This window comes from Chiloscyllium punctatum, chromosome 11 (assembly GCF_047496795.1).
Source record: "Chiloscyllium punctatum isolate Juve2018m chromosome 11, sChiPun1.3, whole genome shotgun sequence".
Classification (NCBI taxonomy): domain Eukaryota; kingdom Metazoa; phylum Chordata; class Chondrichthyes; order Orectolobiformes; family Hemiscylliidae; genus Chiloscyllium; species Chiloscyllium punctatum.
In genome coordinates, this window is record NC_092749.1 from 85,130,957 (window position 1) to 85,149,887 (window position 18,931).

Consider the following 18,931-nt stretch of genomic DNA (forward strand, 5'->3'; position numbering starts at 1 on the left):
TGCTCAATATAAAAGTATAGGAGTACAGTGAAGCGTGTATAATGTCACCACACAAGGCACCACCTTAGTACATACCTAGGTACAGAATCTTAAGAACAAGGTAGAAAGAAAGAACAAAGTTAAAAGTTAAACATTGCAATAATCACAGTGTAGAGTAGAACATACGAAGTAAGGTTAAAAGTTACACATTGCTGACCGGACATGTAACAGGCGTCCATTCTATGTGAGGAGTCCTTTCTTTGTTACCACGTGAAATCATTTCTATCCTGTTGTAAACAATGTGAAACTTATTAGAACTTCCCATTGGATTGGCTTGTTGCTAATGTACTATTTGTTACATGATGGAAGCCGATTACTTGCATGTTCAGCAAGCTTAAAAATAAAAGCTCCTGCAAACTGTAACAAGGTAACAGTTGCTAGCAACTTTAAATGAAAACATTGGCCAGTGTTATGTGGGTGCCTGTGGCCTAATACACAGGGTCCCTGTGACAGAAAGCTGCAGCTGCTGTCCCTCCTATAGTTCAACTGACAGCTCCAGCTGCCAGGCTTTTTATTGGTCTCCTTTGAGACGAGCTTCATGTGAAAATTACACTTTGAAAAACTCTAGTTGGAATTCCTTCCAACCTGTCTTTCCAATAGCTTTATTTCCAGTGGACTGGTTCAGATAAATAGCGCATTAAAAAAAAGTATTTATTATTTGTTTATTTAGCAAATGCACATCCCCAGAGCCAAATGAAAGCTTCTTCCTTTGTTGAGTTTAATATGCTTGGTCTGAAATTTAGTCTGTCGACAGGGACATGCCTCAGTAAGATGCAGCATTGTCTGTGTCTTCCACAAGTCCATAAGGGGTTTATACTGCAGTCCCAGTTGCAGAGGTTGATTACTAATTTCAAACCTGTTCCTTGCTGGAGTCCAGTTCCCGGATTTCTTACACTCTGCCATTCTTCATATTACTGTCACTTGATGATGGATATCACAGGCTTTTTGAATGTCACCGGTTTCATTGCTAAGTGGAATTCTGTCTCATCCATCTACCATTTGTACAATTTTCTATCCAATTTCACTGCACAGTGATCAGGCATGTAAAATTTCCCTTCCCCGCCCCTGAGGTATTTGGGTTAGCTCCCACTTACACTCCAAAGCTGCCTTCATATTATTAGGAATAGAATTTATCTGACAAGTCGCTGTATGCTCAGCATTGCACACATGACTTTTTATTTTAAATTGAGGTAATACATGAAGGTTTATAGATGTGATTACTTAATGTGAATTATATTGCAAATTTATCTCTTCCTTTACATCAGCGTGTGTGATACTCAAACTGTAGAAAATCGTTCAATTAATAAGAAAGTACAATGTATTATTCTGTAGTTGAGTACATTATTCAAACAGACCTGGCAGTAGTTCCAGCTTTTCCTTTACTCTTTGGGGAATATTTTACCTTTTCCACCACTGTCCCTCAGCATATACCAGTCAAGTCAATATGAAACAAAATCACTCAAACAGTACAAAGTTTATGTCTAGCTATTAGATTGATTTAAATACCCTGCAAATGTGTTCATTTTAACGAAATATCCTTGCCTAGAAGTACACTCTAGTTGTGGAGTGGCCATTCAAATGTCAACTTGGAGGCATAAGTTGCTATTTAACATAAATATGCTTTTCATTAAAGTTTACAAACATGTTGGAAGGTTCTCAGTGGGCAAGCACAATATTGGAGATGCCAGTTAATCATTCATTAGTCAGGTAAATACCACCCCATATTGCCAGATGGTTTCATTTTTGGCTCTTAAACCAAAGATGACAGCAAGGTGGAAAATCAAGCTATCAAGTGTCATAGATGAGTATTGAATGATTGCTAGTGGCCCTTGAACTGCACTATGGAAGTCAATGAGCTGAATTATAGAGCAATAAAAGGTAAGCAAAAGTAATGCAGTGGGCAATTAGAACAATCCAAGAACAGAGAGCAATGTTCAAAATATTGGAAATACGCTGAGTCAATTGGAATTCTCAGTTGTCCAATCCCTGGGGTGTGCTTGGGTTCAAACTACCACATTCCAATTTCACAGATGAGACTCCATGTTTAGATCATAGTTCAGAGTGGAACATGCAGCATACCTTGCAACAGGGGCACAATATAGCAAGCAATAGCTCAAATTTAGAAATAGATAATTGCACTTGTTCCGTAGAGATGGATACAATTCTTTCTCACCAATGGAGACAAAGGATAGAATAAATTCTCGGCAGAAGATTCATAATCAGAAGACTTCATTTCAAACCTATTTCACCCACTTTAAAATTCAGTTAACTTGGCTTTATTTTCCTTTAACAGTGATGTAGGATGAATTCACTTTAACTGTAAAAGTACATCCTTGAAATATTTGAAAAATTGCTGCTGAATACCTTCAATCTCAGGACCACAGCAATATGAAACTAACTTGTTGTTAAATTGCTATTCCCAGTCCAATAGAAACTAACGCGATATTCCCTTCTAGTAAAAGACAGTGTGTAGTCTTGACACACTGATTGTGCAAGTAAAATGTTATTGAAGGACTGAATTTCCCCAGAGCTACAGGGTTTTTACCACCTTTCTGTCCTGCAAATGGCAGTGGAGTGGAAGAAACTCGAAAAAGATTCCAGACAAAAGTCTCTGCAAAACTTTTTCAAAACTACTGTCGAATTGAAAATTGAAGGAAATTCAGTCACAAGTGAACTACACTAGTTCTTATACTTTACCAGAAATTCCTTCTTATTTAAACAAGTTCCACAAAATCTTTGCCAAGATCCTTTGCTGTTCTTAATGCAGCCTACTCTGAGGAGCATATACAGCTCAAACTAATGTCTACAATTTATGACATTTTGAATGAAATATAAATTTATGACTAAATTTTAAATGAAGCATAACCCATAATTCTGGTGTTTATGATGCTTAAACACAATTATACATTTCTTCTTAATTAAACAGAATATTAACATCTTTTTTACTACAACTTCATGGCATCAGAAAGGTTCGTACTAAAAATTGCAAAGCTTCCTGATTGCATTTCCATAAACATGCTCAGCTTAAAATGTGTAAAAGGTGGACTGATATCTTCAGACATTAATGTTCATCTATGAAGGGAGACATAGAAAAGGAATGTGTGATAGATGTGGTACTTTGCCTGGGGTTTTACTGTTTCCAATGATTTCCACATCTTCTAATGTTTGCAAATGAAGTTCTCAAATATTTCTATGAAAATCTGGCAGATGGAAAGAAATGTCTGGATGATCATTCTCCCTTTTCACATTTCAAAAAAAAAGTCTTTATCAGTCCAACTGTTCATAGTTAGTAAAGCACACATCCTATTCCCTGGCCCCATAGTTCTATGCAGGCAACATTTCAAAGCCCTCACTCCAGGCTATTTTTAAAATTCCGCTTGGCACTTAGTAACTCCCCTTTTGCTTACAAATGATAGACGACACAATTCTGCTGGGAGAACAGGCCTCCCATAATGATCGCAAAGGTACAACTTACAGTTTTTTCAAATCACAAAAATTTTGACTTTCTCCAAAATTAATTTGACCCTGAAGGGATCTTAACTTTTAAGCCTGGCTATGCTACAGGCATTCCATTGGCTAAATAGCCAAGATTATCAAGGTATGTTTGTTAGTGGCAGCAACCCCTGGTGAAATTCCAACTAATGAAAGCTGTAACTCAATCCACACATATGCTTCCCCTGGGTGGTATGCTAGATATCAGCTTTAGCAACAGGAGATTGTTGATCTGTCCTGTACTAAAATCGCACCTTATTTTTGTCATGTATCATTGCATATTAGTTCCAAGTCATAAATTTGTGTTGCCTGTTTTAATTGATTCGTGCATTCTGTTGTTGTCACTTAATTACCATTATTATTTCTGCTTGATTGTATCTAACATCTATCCAAGCAATCTGTTGATTAAGAAAGGAGCAGGCTGTGAAGAACTCTGAGATTGCCTGGTATGCTTCTTAATCTTGAGTGATTAACTCTGCTATTCACAGTGGGATGCAGTCGTACAGGATTACATTGCATACTTTATGAATAGAGGTATACCCCACTCCCATTTCCCCCCTCCTTTTAGCTCCCTTCTTATCAAATGTCATTCTATCGAATATGATGTGCACTCACAGCAGAACATCACTCTCATCAAAGTTACACAACTGACGTCTACCAGGCAGTTCATCCTTTCCCTTTGGCAATTACAAACCTTTACTCTCTACCTCCTCCTGGTAGCTTGATCGTGATAAGGGTTTCACAATCTGGATGGCCGATTGATACAATTAGGGCCCCTGAGGCATTTTATCTCATCAGGAGGGATGGCCATTGTATAGAAAGACTACCAGAAAAACCCTTGCCAGCCTCCCAGTTGCATCTGTCTGTTATGGCTGGTCTAACATCCTTTGGGAGATATGGGTCCCCGACAGCAACAGCCCCAACAGCCCCATGGCTTCTGCGCCATCACAGTATGGCAACATGTCCCCAGTCACTTGAACCTGCCTGCCTTTCCCCAGGATCAAACTTAACTCTTCTTTGAGGGCACCTCACTATTGAAGCATTCCAACCTTTGTTTGGCAACACCATAGTGGTGACACTGCCAAGGCTGCCCATCCTCTGAGTACTGCTGGGTGGGCCACCAGCCTCCATTGCAAATTTATCCCAGTGCTAGCCTCCTAGTTGGTTGTTGCAAGTAAAATGTCATCCCAGGATTAGAATTCCATTATTGGAACATATTATCTTTCAATAAAATTCAGCCTTTATTCTGTACTGCAGATTTATTTCATGAACCTAATTTAAATTCCCTACTGCTTTGGCAGGCTGAGCTCATGATTCCATATCATGGCCTGATTTTAACAGTGTTAAAACCAGCCCCATGAATTATTCCAGGTCTCTGATTACTGCACCAGTAACGTAGCCATGGTGCTACATTATGTCTAGCCTAAAAGATGTCTAGTCTTGGATCTAACCTAAAAGATGACTATGCATTAATAATTAAGAGCTAAATCGCCATCTTCAAAGTTGTCCTCACAAAGAAGATTATTCTATCAGTGAAACATTTGGACATGGACTGTCCTACTATTCTTAATTGATTTGTATAAAATATTCATGAAAATCAACTGACAAGTGCACCTGTGAAAACTAATACAAGGAACAGCAATATCTTCACCTATACATACATGTGTGTTCACAGCAAAAGACTCAAAATTTTTCTGTATCATGGAATATATCACTTGATATAATTATCATTAATTCATAACTTCACTAATTAGGTAATGCTATTAACATACAATTGCATACACATTTTGTTTAAATTATAATTATCCCACTTTCTGATTACAGAATGATAAAATCATAGAGCTACACAGCACAGAAACATACCCTTTACCCAATCCTCCCATGCTGACCAAATATCCTAAATTAATCTAGTCCCATTTGCCAGCATTTGGCCCATATCCTTTAAATCCTTCCAATCATGTACACATCCAGATACGTTTAAATGTTGATATTATACCAACCTTCACCAGTTTCTTTGGCAGCTCATTCCATACATGCACCGCCATCAGCATGTAAACATTGCTCCTTAGGTCCCTTATAAATCTTTTCCCTCTCACCTTAAACCTATGCCCTTTAGTTTTAGTCCCGTACCCTGGCAAAAAAACCTTAGCTATTCACCCTATGCATGTCCCTCATAATTTTATAAACTTCTATAAGCTTACCCCAGGGAAAACAGCCCCAGCCTATTCAGCCTCTCCCTATAGATCAAACCCTCCAACCCTGGCAACATCCTTGTAAATCTTTTTTGAAACCTTTCAAATTTCACAACATCCTTCTGATAGTAGTGAGACAAGAATTGAATGCAGGATTCCAAAAGCAGTTAATGTCCTGTACAGCCTCAACATGACCTCCCAACTTCTATATTCAGTGCACTAGTAGTCCCTGTCAATACTACTTTAAGGGAGTTGGTGTAAGCTAACTGGAGTTAGGCCTGCTTTGTCTGCCAATATGGCAATTGGATATGCAGATACTGAGCTGGACAAATTAGAAACTCTTTTTCTGAGTACTGGGACATTGGTCCTGTTTGATCGATAATTATGAAGCTCCTCAAACTTGCCTTTTATTTCCTTCAACCCTGTGATTCCCCTCAAGTATTTCCAACCCATCCATGCTCACTTACCCATGTACCTCTCAGGCTAACGCATCTAGTGTCCACTATGTATAGATTTCTTGAGCCCTATTATCACTTGGGAGCCATTGCGATGCTCATAAAACTGACAAGCTAAATTAACAGCCTTTCAAAACCCACTTGAGAAAAACTTATAACTGGTCATAAAATCTAAAAGATAAACAAATTGATATTTCCAGCTTTATCAATAGCCCAATTTCATGATGGGATTTTGCAACTCAAATGTAAATTATGTCAACAAAAGTACCAAAACTGAATACATTAAAGCTTTTGATGTCAGTCTCAGAACTTAACCATCCGTTCAAGCTTTAAAGCTGGAAAAAAGGAAATATAAACTATCAATAACATAACTAATCTAGGTGTCAATTGCTAGTCAAATATGAATATCAATATTTTTTGATGCAGAAGAACACATTACACTATGGATAATAAATCACAAAGAGTCAGCATATCGGCACAGTGAATATTTAAGAAGTGAAATGAAATGTTATTTTATTTTGCAAGGAGAAGCGAGATGGAGTATGAAGTAGGGAAGTCTGGCTACAACTGTATAGGCCAACTATACAGATCACACATACCCTACTGTGGACAGTTTTTGTCACTTTACTGAAAGAGTGAAATACCTACATTGGAAGCAGTTCAGAAAGGTTCATTAAATTTACTGTGAGATGAGGGATTTATCTTACGAGGAAAGTTTGAGCTAGTCAGACCTATACTCGCTGGAGTTTAAAAGAATAAGAGGTAATCATAAGGCAGTATTAGAGAATATAGAATCGGGATGCACAATTTAAAAATAAAAGATGTCTCATATGTGATGGCAATGGGGAGGACTTTATTCTCTCAAAGAGTTGTTAGTATTGGAGGACTCCACCCTTATGACTAGTGGAGGTTGTGCCATTGATTTTATTCAAAGGTAATGTCAGGTGGATTGTTGATTAACCAAGTTAAAAATCGCACAACACCAGGTTATAGTCCAACAGGTGTAATTGGAAGCACACTAGCTTTTGGAGCGACGCTCCTTCATCAGGTGATTGTGGAGCGCTTGATCGTAACACCGGCATCTCCAAATGTTGATTGACCAGGAGTTGTGGATTAGGGGAGGCAGGTGGGACAAGGAGTTAAGGTCACAATCAGATCATCTATAGAGTTATAGAGATGTACAGCACGGAAACAGACCCTTCGTAATCTTACTAAATAGTGAAGCAGGCTGAATGACCTACTCTTATTTCTTATGTCCTGTGCATCTGAAGACTTTTTCACTGTCACTTAGTTTTTCAGAGCAAAGTTCAATTGTTAATCACTGCGTTTGACTGGGGATAGTGTGAAGGTGATGCACAGTCTTAAAATTTCCTAGCCTTTATGAAGCAGTGGAGTTCTTCACTTGTCAACTGGACACTACTGTCGCTCACCTCAGTGTCTGGAAAGTCATATTGACTGGATTGCACTTTCAAGTAGATCACAGAATCCCAACAGTGTGGAAGCAAGCCATTTGGCCCATTGAGACTACACTGACCCTTCAAAAGGCATCCCCCCAGACTCAACCTCAACCCTGTAGCCTTGCATTTCCCTTTAGCCCTGCATTTCCCATGGCTAATCTACCTTGCCTGCACATCCCCGGACACTATGGGCAATTTAGAATAGCCAATCCACCTTACCTGCACATCTTTGGACTGTGGGAGGAAACCAGAGCACCTGGAGGAAACCCACGCAGACACGGGGAGAATGTGTAAACTCCATGCAGTCACCTGAGGATGAAATTGAACGCAGGTCCCTCACACTGTGAGGCAGCAGTGCTAACCACTGAGCCACCATGCCACCCCTAAGTATCCTATAATCTCACCAGCAGTCAGTTAAGCTAGCTCCTAATGGTCAGAATAATCATCAATATTGACAAGATAATCAGTTCCTCTGAGAGTGAAGCAATCTACTTCTTCTGAACTGAAGAATGGTTCTGAAGACGCATCATATTCAACTTGGATCATTAACTCTGTTTTCTCCACAGATGTTGTGGGCGACATGGTGGCACAGTGGTTAGCACTGCTGCCTCACAGCGCCAGAGACCCAGGTTCAATTCCTACCTTAGGCGACTGACTGTGTGGAGTTTGTACATTTTTCCCATGTCTGTGTGGGTTTCCTCCGGGTGCTCTGGTTTCCTCCCACAGTCCAAAAATATGTAGGTTAGATGAATTGACCACGCTAAATTGCCCGTAGTGTTAGGGGCAGGGGTAAATGTAGGGGAATGGGTCTGGGTGGGTTGCGCTTCGCAGGTAGGTGTGGACTTGTTGGGCCGAAGGGCCTGTTTTCACACTCTAAGTAATGTAATCTAATCTAAAATTGTTGCCAAACCCATTGAGTTTCCTCAGCACTCTTGGTCTCTATTTGAGTTAAAGGCTCAGCATGTAACTAAGCAAGGGGCTTCATGTTCCATTCTTTCTGGTAGACTTTGTTGAGACCATCAGTATTGAATGTCCACACATTTCCACACACCTCTTTGAATTGCACTTAATCTTTCGACATTACCCACAAACCCTGGTCCTACAGCTTAGTCATGCATTGTGCTGAAGTGTTCTCCCATTGAAGCCAGGGTAGTTGTGACCATTGATGACCACCAGTCATATGGTATACCTATTTCCTCCCATACTTCATCATCTCCCCCTTACACATTGAGTTTCCTTTCTTTCACAATTATTGTCCCTTCTGCATCCCAGAATATTGCCCCAATCCCCAGAATTAATTTCCTCAACTTCCATTGAACTATTAGAACTGACAATGGTTTACCTCTGATCGACTTGGAAGTAAGGTCCAATTGATGACAGAACAGACTCCTGACTGATTCCTGTGCAGCACCACATCTGACTTCCTGTGAATTCCCAGGCTATTTGCACTGGACCTGCCAGACTGACCATAGCCCATATCCTGGACCATAATGATATGGAACCATGTATCCTGACTGCCCACATGGCCAACTGACCATGTCCAAGTCCCTGAACTGATATCAGACGCTGCCATCATGGGAACCTCTGACTGATTACTTATTCCCTTGGCCTGATGGAGGAGTACTCCACACAGACTTTGAGCTTAACCGTTTGGATGAAGCCCATCCACAATGTTTGCTGCTGACATGTGGTGCAGGTGTGAAATTGAGCATGATCCCATACAACACAGCACCCACCTGCTTGATTAATCACTGCAGATAACCATATGCAAGTTAGGTGAAAGGGCATAAAACTGACAGGAAGATAATGAGTGAAAATGTGAGTGTATGCATTTTGGCGTGAAGAATAGAGGAACTTAAAGTTATTTAAATGGAGAAAGACTGCAGAAGGCTACAACACAATGGGTACTGGAGTCCTTGTACATGAAACACAAAAAGCTAGTGTTCAAGTTCAATTGGAAAAGGGAAAGGCAAATGGAATGTAGGTATTAGTTTCAAAGGGAATGGAGTTTAAAAAGTGGTAGGTTTTGCTAAGATTAAGCAAGCAATGAATTATACCAACCTATAATGCTGTGAACAGTTTTGATCCTCCTGACTAAGGAATTATACTGATATTGAAGGCAGTGAACTTATTACGTGGTGTCAGAGTAAAGCTGAGATTGAGTGTTGAAGAGCTGTTAATCAGCTGCATTGAACAGGCCATGCATTTGCTTGCCCTTTACCCTGAGCTTTGTTTCAGCTCATAGTTATCTGCTGGGCAGAGGAAATGCTTTAAGGACACTCTCAAAGTCTCTGTGAAGAAGTACAACATCTGCACCAACTCATGGCAATCTCTTGCCCAAAAATGTCCTTCTGGAGAAGAATCATTTGTGAAAGTGTTGACCATCCCTAGCATTTCTGACAGATCAAGATAGAGACCATAAGCACCCACCTGACTGCCCCACCTGACTGAATCCAGAATTGGATGTTCAGTCATCTCAGAATCTTCGACTTCAGGGTGGAGGATAATACCCTTAGTCTTGAGGGACTGTCTAGGAAAAGATAAAGAAGGCAAAAGGATGGATGCTTACAGCGAGTACCTCGAAGTGGAGGTCACACGACTATGACAAAACAGGGGGCACATGAATTTCTGTCCATAAGAATGCTACTTAACATTTTAATTAATTATGTGAGTTTAAAGGAAGGTAGATTTCAAAAACAACAATTTTTGTGACATTGTACACTGATTAATATCATGATCTGCCTCCACGTCATACTAGGTAAAAACAATGACTGCAGATGCTGAAAACCAAATACTGGATTAGTGGTGCTGGAAGAGCACAGCAGTTCAGGCAGCATCCAACGAGCTCCACGTCATACTGTCAGTGGATGTTAAGTGTGCAGCCATTAATTAATTTCTTTTCCAATATGGCATTTACCTGCTTCATGCTAGAGGTAAACCATAATCATATGAAGACGCTGTTGTTGGACTGGGTGTTCAAAGTTAAAAATCACACAACACCAGATTATAGTCCAACAGGTTTATTTGGAAGCACTACCTTTCTGAGCGCTGCTCCTTCATTTGGTGGTTGGAACTGTAAGGGAATTTGAAGCATTCATAAAATATTCATTACTGGGTCCCACTCCACAACAGAATCTAATCTCACCCCCATGGGACAGCCTTTTTTTGATGTTGGAGATTCCTGTCTTATCACTCTAAGATTTGGTGAGGTCAGTCCTCACTGATACCCTGCAGCTGAAAGTGGGAATTCTACTCCTAAGTCCCACCTCAGAGAGCTATTGACCCAGGAGGTGAATAGGTGAGGAGAGGAACACCCACATCTGGAAAAGGGGCCTATGATGGAGGAGCCCAAACCTTTCTTGTCTGACACTCAGATGGCATAATCTATCAGGCTTTCCCATGTCCCTGAATGCCTCCTGCCAGCAGCCAAAGAAGTGGCCATGAATAGGGCAGCAATTAGTCACTTACCTTAACAGGGGAGGGGTTGGGCTGGTTACCCTAGGCCTGTGAATAGGTCTCCTGTAGACAAGAGGTTGCCAGAAAGGATACCAGGATTCTCTCTGGGGGGACATTATGATATTCCCTATAGGCTCCAGAAATCCATAGGATTTCAATTTCATGCACATTTTCAATGTCACTGTCTATAACTGTCATTGTGTAAAAATAATTAGTATATTTGAACTCAGGATTTCTACTTGCTGTTCTGCTTCTTCATCTCAATCACAACCCAAGGGTATATTTGTGTTTGTTCTACTTGAATGCTTTTACCATAAATCTTAATCTTTCTGTTTGAATACCAAGTAGGTGGCGAGGCAAGTGGAGGGGAATGTGGGGCATGAAAATTGAATGCAGAAGTTTTTTTTAATGATAAGCTTAGTGTGAAACTTAATTGTCATCAGCTATCATCAAGTTCAACATCCTAAAATTCTGACCCTTTAGGTTAGTTTGTTGAATTAAGCAACAAGAAGAAGAAACAATAGAATCTTCAGAACATTTAAACTGAATTAAGTTGGTAACATGTTTCTAGAAAAAACCTTAGTTTATCTTTGAAATTGGACTTCAACCTATACATGTCTAAGGAATGTGAAATAATGATATTTTACATCTTTTACATTAGATTTTGATCTGTCATTGATGTTCAATAAGGTAAGCACTGTTGTTTATGAAATGGCACATTCTCTTATTTTCTAATTTGACCTGTTGAATTCCTGATAATATTCAGTTACTGTCTAAGGCTATTTCTTTCACAATCCCTGCTAAGTATCATATACTTGGAAATAGCAGAATTTCTATGAAGCACTAATTTGATTTTTAATTAGTCATGAACAATAGCCTATATTGATATGAATTATGAATTAGAATTAACATTAGAATTAGATTTTATTGTCACCTGTACTCAAGCATAGGAATACATGAGTACAGTGAAAAGCATACAATCTAACCTCCACTTACTTAGTGCAGGGGTTAACAACTTTCTCACCTGAACAACGGTTTTTAAGAAAGCCGATCTTAACAACTATTGGGAGTTACAAGATGAAAGATCCATAAAGTGACAAATTGACAAATGCCTCTGATTGAATGCATAACTTGCAGATTTAATTAGTAAAATGCATCTTTCGAATTTTTGTGTGAATACAATATGAAATTTAAAGAGAAAATGCTGAATATTGATTTTTAAATTTTATTTACTATAATTTTGCTCATAAAGTCATAATTAAAATAAAATTTAACTTAAGATGGGTAGAATTAAGACAATGTTTTGATAATTGATCCTGGTGATTTAGCGAGGAGAAAGTGAGGACTGCAGATGCTGGAGATCAGAGCTGAAAATGTGTTGCTGGAAAAGCGCAGCAGGTCAGGCAGCATCCAAGGAACAAGAAGGGCTGATGCCCGAAATGTCGATTCTCCTGTTCCTTGGATGCTGCCTGACCTGCTGCGCTTTTCCAGCAACACATTTTCAGCCCTGGTGATTTAGCTTCTACCTTCAGAATATTTTATCATCACAGCTTTATTAGAAACAATAATGGCCATAACCATAAAACCAGCTTCTTGAACCACAGAAATTATCAATACCTACTGAGTAACTCTATCACTCAAACAATTTCATTTAAAGCACAATGATTATTTTGTTAATAATAATTACTTGAAAGAGTAAGGTGCAGTAGAGTGGTTAGTGTTTCTTCCCTATAACAAAAAGAGACTCTTACTTATCTTCACATTTAGTTAGACTGATTCATGTTAACTTGATCAATAAATGAGATGCTTAAGAATTACATGTGACTCCAAACCTAATGTCTTTCATGTACTCAGTGCATCTCTAAGTACCATATTGCAATTAATTATTTTCAAAGTTTGTAATTATTGCTGTTTGGATGCAGTTGCCAACTTAGATACAAAGTTGTGCCACCAAGCAATGAGATGAGTAACCAATTGATCCATTTTGCGGCCATTGTTCAAGAAAAACATTTTTCTCAGAACAGTTGAAGAATTACTCTTCTTCTTTCTTAATACAATACCATAGATGTTGTTATATCTTTCTCAACAGGCAGTCAGGCCTCAGTTTAATATCTCAAGTGAAGAAAGCCTCAGTTTAATATCACATGTATCTCCATCAATATAGGAATCCATTAGTACAGCATAGTTCGTGAATTCATATGATTACAATTCATTCATTATGTGCAAAGTTAAAAATCACACAACACCAGGTTATAGTCCAACAGGTTTAATTGGAAGCACTAGCTTTTGGAGCGACGCTCCTTTATCAGGTGGTTAATTATGTGCAACAGCCAGTGTTATCTGATGGCCAAGATCCTGGCTGGTAATGAGATTGAGTCTGTGTTTTCTTGAGGATCTTCACCTTCCTTATAGATTTAGAGCTTGTTGTTTTAAATAATCGACAAAGCATGGTTCTTGTGGCACAGTGGTAGTGTCCCTACCCCTGAGCCAGGATGCCTGGTTTCAAGATATGTCATAATATCTGTGAAAACTTTATTAGAAAATGTCAACAAAGCATGTGGACTGTGCTGGCCTACAGGCCTGGCTATTATTGTGGGTGGGTTACAGAGGAAAGAGAGTGCATCAAGGTGAAGTTTCAGACTGGGTACCCTCATTTGGTTTCCAGTTGACCAGAGGCACTTCAGAAGAAGTTTCATTTAAGGTATTATAGACTTCAATGTAATTAGAATGTTTATTCCTAATTTACAAGCAGCTTAATGTTAAAAATGATTTATTCTGTGAACTTACAGATCAATTCCCACCTCAGGCGACTGACTGTGTGAAGTTTGCACATTCTCCCCATGTCTGCGTGGATTTCCTCTGGGTGCTCCGGTTTCCTCCCACAGTCCAAAAATGTGCAGGTTAGGTGAATTGGCCATGCTAAATTGCCCATTGTCTTAGGTGAAGGGATAAATGTAGGGGAATGGGTCTGGGTGGGTTGCGCTTTGGCGGGTTGGTGTGGACTTGTTGGGCCGAAGGGCCTGTTTCCACACTGTAAGTAATCTAATCTAATCTAAACTAAATAGCTGAATAAAATGTAATAGAAATAATCCAGTGTTATTTGTGGTTCTGTATTTACTGGATAATTTTCAAATCTGGCCTATTTATTACAGCTAATGGACTGCATGCGTAAATTCACTGGAAAGGTAAAAAAGTTCACTACTTAATAACATTTTTTAATTCTGTTTTTTACGACATTCAATGCACTGCAATGAAATGTTATTTATTTATTTATGTTTGTTCTTGAATTTTGTGCACATTAATGAGGTGTGAGCTGGGGAGAAACAGGATTTTTGCCAAGGATAAGTGGAGCACTTATAGACACTGTAAACAGTAACTTTGAGGTTGACTTTCACACAAATTAGGAATGGTTTTCATTTCTCAGCCATTGTAGGCAATTGACTGTTTTAAATGGAGGTGCTTTAGGCTGAGGATTATACTGAAAGACAGAAAAACATCAATTTGTGTCCTGCATGAGAATTAATTCACTTGAAACTGACAGACAAGAGTTCCCCCACTGAACTGAGCTGACCATTTATACCACAGTTAATGTCTAATATGTCACAAACCACAGTCTCAACAGATAATACAATTCTTCTGGGGAAATTTGACTTTGTGCAATATTTTAAAATGAATGATAGTGAATTAACCATCTGTTTTACATCTGTCCCAATACTCAAATCAATTTTAACTGAAGCCAATGGAAGCAGAAATTGTGAAAATTGTAAAATGAGCTGTTGATCCTCAAAGCTCATTGTACACTATCAAACAAAATCAAAATTACCTCCTTGTATTTTGTATTGCTGCTATTTATATTCTCCATATTGCCTTCAATCCAGTAATCAGTGTGCACTAATTTAATGATGGCATCTGTATAGATTGGAGGGTGTTTTGGTTTGCGTTATTTTCCAAGTATAATCAATCCAATTTTCTTTTCATTCAAAGTATCAAATCTTTGAAAATGAAATGATCAGTAAAAAACTTGGGGAACAGTTCAAATGAGGGTAAATATGAATCCAGCAAGTGGCCTTGAATCAAGATTCAATTAATTTAACTTTCCAGCAATTCTCCTCTCGGTGTTAATCCTTCCAGATCCATAAACAATATTCCCCAGCAGCTTTTTTTCTTCATGATTAACATTATACATTTGCGCAGCAAATTACATTTACCATTCCCTATAAATATGGAAGACTGGAAGTTTGCCAGTTGGAGGGCTGTTGCTTTGTATTCCCTTCCTGACAGTCCGAGGTCTTTATGTCTCTTTAAACCAGAGAAACTGGAATCTCTTGGATTTCCTTAATGGAGGACATCTTCACTGCTGTAATAAGCAATTTCTTCTTAGTGGTATGTTGAGTATTTGGACAATGGTCATCCTGTCTCAGTCGTGCTTCCTTGTCAAGTTTTGTTCACCACATCTTCAATCTGGGTCAGCAGACTTTATTCTCAATCAGTCAGTGGATTTCTGCTGAAGCATGTAATTTTTTTTACTTGCACTACTTGAGTGGTTTGGACTCTCATTTACCTCCAGTAATCTCAGTATTGGTGAAACTAGCATGTTCACAATCTCACGGTGTTGTACTCTGAGTTACCTCAGTTCCAAACTTTTAATTTGGCTCTGGTGTAGAATGTTATTCATGGCTATCTCACTGTTTGGTTTGCCTTGTAAACCTTGCTGACTCCTGCAGTCTGAGTTTTCTTCACAGTTAATGGAAATGGAAAACATTTGCACCAATTTAGTACAGACACTGGTTCCCATCTCATTGATCGTACAAAACAAATTCTTTTGTACTAACAGAACTAACTTCATTCAGTTGGAAATTGCAGAGCCGTTGGCAATGATCTTCTTGTCTTCACTGGCAACGAGGGTGGTACCAGGGGACTGGAGAGTAGCGAATGTTGTGCCCCTGTTCAAAAAAGGGAATAGGGATAACCCCGGGAATTACAGGCCAGTTAGTCTTACTTCTGTGGTAGGCAAAGTAATGGAAAGGGTACTGAGGGATAGGATTTACGAGTTTCTGGAAAGACACTGCTTGATTAGGGACAGCCAGCACGGATTTGTAAAGGGTAGGTCTTGCCTTACAAGTCTTATTGAATTCTTCGAGGAGGTGACCAAGCATGTGGATGAGGGTAGAGCAGTGGATGTAGTGTACATGGATTTTAGTAAGGCATTTGATAAGGTTCCCCATGTTAGGCTTATGCGGAAAGTCAGGAGGCATGGGATAGAGGGAAATTTGGCCAATTGGATAGAAAACTGGCTAACCGGTCGAAGGCAGAGAGTGGTGGTAGATGGTAAATATTCAGCCTGGAGCCCAGTTACAAGTGGAGTTCCGCAGGGATCAGTTCTGGGTCCTCTGCTGTTTGTAATTTTTATTAATGACTAAGATGAGGGAGTCGAAGGGTGGGTCAGTAAATTTGCAGATGATACGAAGATAGGTGGAGTTGTGGACAGTGAGGAGGGCTGTTGTCGGCTGCAGAGGGACTTAGATATGATGCAGAGCTGGGCTGAGGAGTGGCAGATGGAGTTCAACCCTGCCAAGTGTGAGGTTGTCCATTTTGGAAGAACAAATAAGAATGCGGAATACAGGGTTAATGGTAGGGTTCTTAGTCAGGTGGAGGAACAGAGGGATCTTGGGGTCTATGTACATAGATCTTTGAAGGTTGCCACTCAGGTGGATAGAGTTTGTAAGAAGGCCTATGGAGTATTATCGTTCATTAGCAGAGGGATTGAATTCAAGAGTCGTGAAGTGATGTTGCAGCTGTACAGGACTTTGGTTAGGCCACAGTTGGAGTACTGTGTGCAGTTCTGGTCGCCTCACTTTAGGAAAGATGTGGAAGCTTTGGAGAGGGTGCAGAGAAGATTTACCAGGATGTTGCCTGGAATGGAGAGTAGGTCGTACGAGGATAGGTTGAGAGTTCTCGGCCTTTTCTCGTTGGAACGGCGAAGGATGAGAGGTGACTTGATAGAGGTTTATAAGATGATCAGAGGAATAGATAGAGTAGACAGTCAGAAACTTTTTCCCCGGGTACAACAGAGTGTTACAAGGGGACATAAATTTAAGGTGAAGGGTGGAAGGTATAGGGGAGATGTCAGGGGTGGGTTCTTTACCCAGAGAGTGGTGGGGGCATGGAATGCGCTGCCCGTGGGAGTGGTAGAGTCAGAATCATTGGCGACCTTTAAGCGGCATTTGGATAGGTACATGGATGGGTGCTTAATCTAGGATAGAAGTTCGGCACAACATCGTAGGCCGAAGGGCCTGTTCTGTGCTGTATTGTTCTATGTTCTATGTTCTAATTGTTTTCTATTAAGGTTTTTATTAGGCTTTTTCATTCATTCATGGGATATCTTTGGCTGGGTCAGCATTTAATGCCCATTCCTAGTTGCCCGAGAAGATGGTGGTGTGCTGCCTTCTTGAACCGCAGTCCAGGTAGACCCACAATAGCATTAGAGAGAGAGGTTTAGGACTTTAACTCAGCAATAATGAAGGAATGGCAATATAGTTCCAACTCAGGTTGATGAGTGGCTTGGAGGGGGACTCGCAGGTGACAGTGTTCCCATATATCTGCTGGCTCTTGCCCTTGTAGACGGATGTGATTGCATGTTTGGCGGATGTTGTCTAAGAAGCTTTGATGGCTTTCTGTATTGTTTCTTACAGATGGTACACACAGCATCAGCGGGTGGGAGCAAGTGAATGTGGATGTGGCTTCAAACAAGCAGGCTGCTTTGTCCTGGAATGTGTTAAGCTTCTTGAGTATTAGAGCTACACTCATCCAGACAAGTGACCTTGACTTGTGTTGTGTAATTGGTGGACAAGCTTTGGGATGTCAGGAGGTGAATTAATCACTGCAGGATTCCTAGCTTAAGATTTGCTCTTGAAGCTACAGTATTTATATGTTGAGTCCAGTTCACTTTCTGACCAGGATGTTGACAATGGGGGAATTCAATGATAGTAACAACATTGAATATCAAAGGGCGATGGTTAGGTTACCTCTTGTTACCTCTTGTTAGCAATGGCCACTGTCTGGCATTTATGTGGTTGAAATGTTACTTGTCACTTGTCAGTCCAAGCCTGGATATTGTCTAATTGTAAGCTGCTTTGTCCTGGGTGGCATGGAGCTGCTTGCTTTTCTTCAAAGTATAAGAGGCTTGGGATGAGTTGGGGGATATGATTTGGTAGCCAAAACCTGGATATTGTTCATATCTTTCTTTATTTGGACATGGACTGCTTTATCATTGAAAAATCATGAATAGTGCTGAACGTTGGGCAATCATCAGTGAACATCCCTACTTTTGACCTTATGATGGAGGGAAAGTCATTGATGAAGCAGTTGAAGACGGGTGTGACTGGGACACTACCCTGAGGAACTCCTACAGAGATGTCTTAGAGTGGAGATGAATGACCTCCAACAACCACAACTATCTTTCTATGTGTCAGATATGATTCCGATCAATGGCAAATTTCCCCCCCGATTCCCATTGACTCCAGTTTTTCTTGGGTTTCTTGATACCACACTCGATCACATGCAACCATAATGCATGGGCTGCTACTGTCACCTCACATTTGGAGTTGAACTGTTTCATCCAGCACATCGTTGAACCAAAGCTGTAATGAGGTCAGGAGCTGAGTGACCCTGGCAGAATGAAACTGAACATCACTGATCAGGTTATTGTTGAACAGGTGCTGCTTGATAGTACTGCTGATAACATTTTCCATCACTCTACTGATGATTGAGAGTAGACTGATGGGATAGAAATTGACCAGGTTGGATTTGCCCTGGTTTTTGTGTACAGAACATACCTGAT

General features: G+C 39.9%; 1 protein-coding gene across 2 annotated transcripts in view; it reads left to right on the forward strand.

Moving 5' to 3' along the window:
* The window catches only part of LOC140483152 (filamin-A-interacting protein 1-like), a 228,905-nt gene that overhangs the window by 14,136 nt on the left and 195,838 nt on the right, over positions 1 to 18,931 (forward strand). Inside the window, exon 1 of one of the 2 annotated variants that reach the window (XM_072581167.1) lies at positions 14,255 to 14,276. The exons of the other annotated variant lie outside the window; for it this stretch is intronic. Coding sequence (XP_072437268.1) covers positions 14,256 to 14,276 — 21 coding nt within the window. The 5' untranslated portion in view covers position 14,255. Of the gene's footprint in view, positions 1 to 14,254; positions 14,277 to 18,931 lie in introns of those variants that run through there. 2 annotated transcript variants of the gene reach the window in all.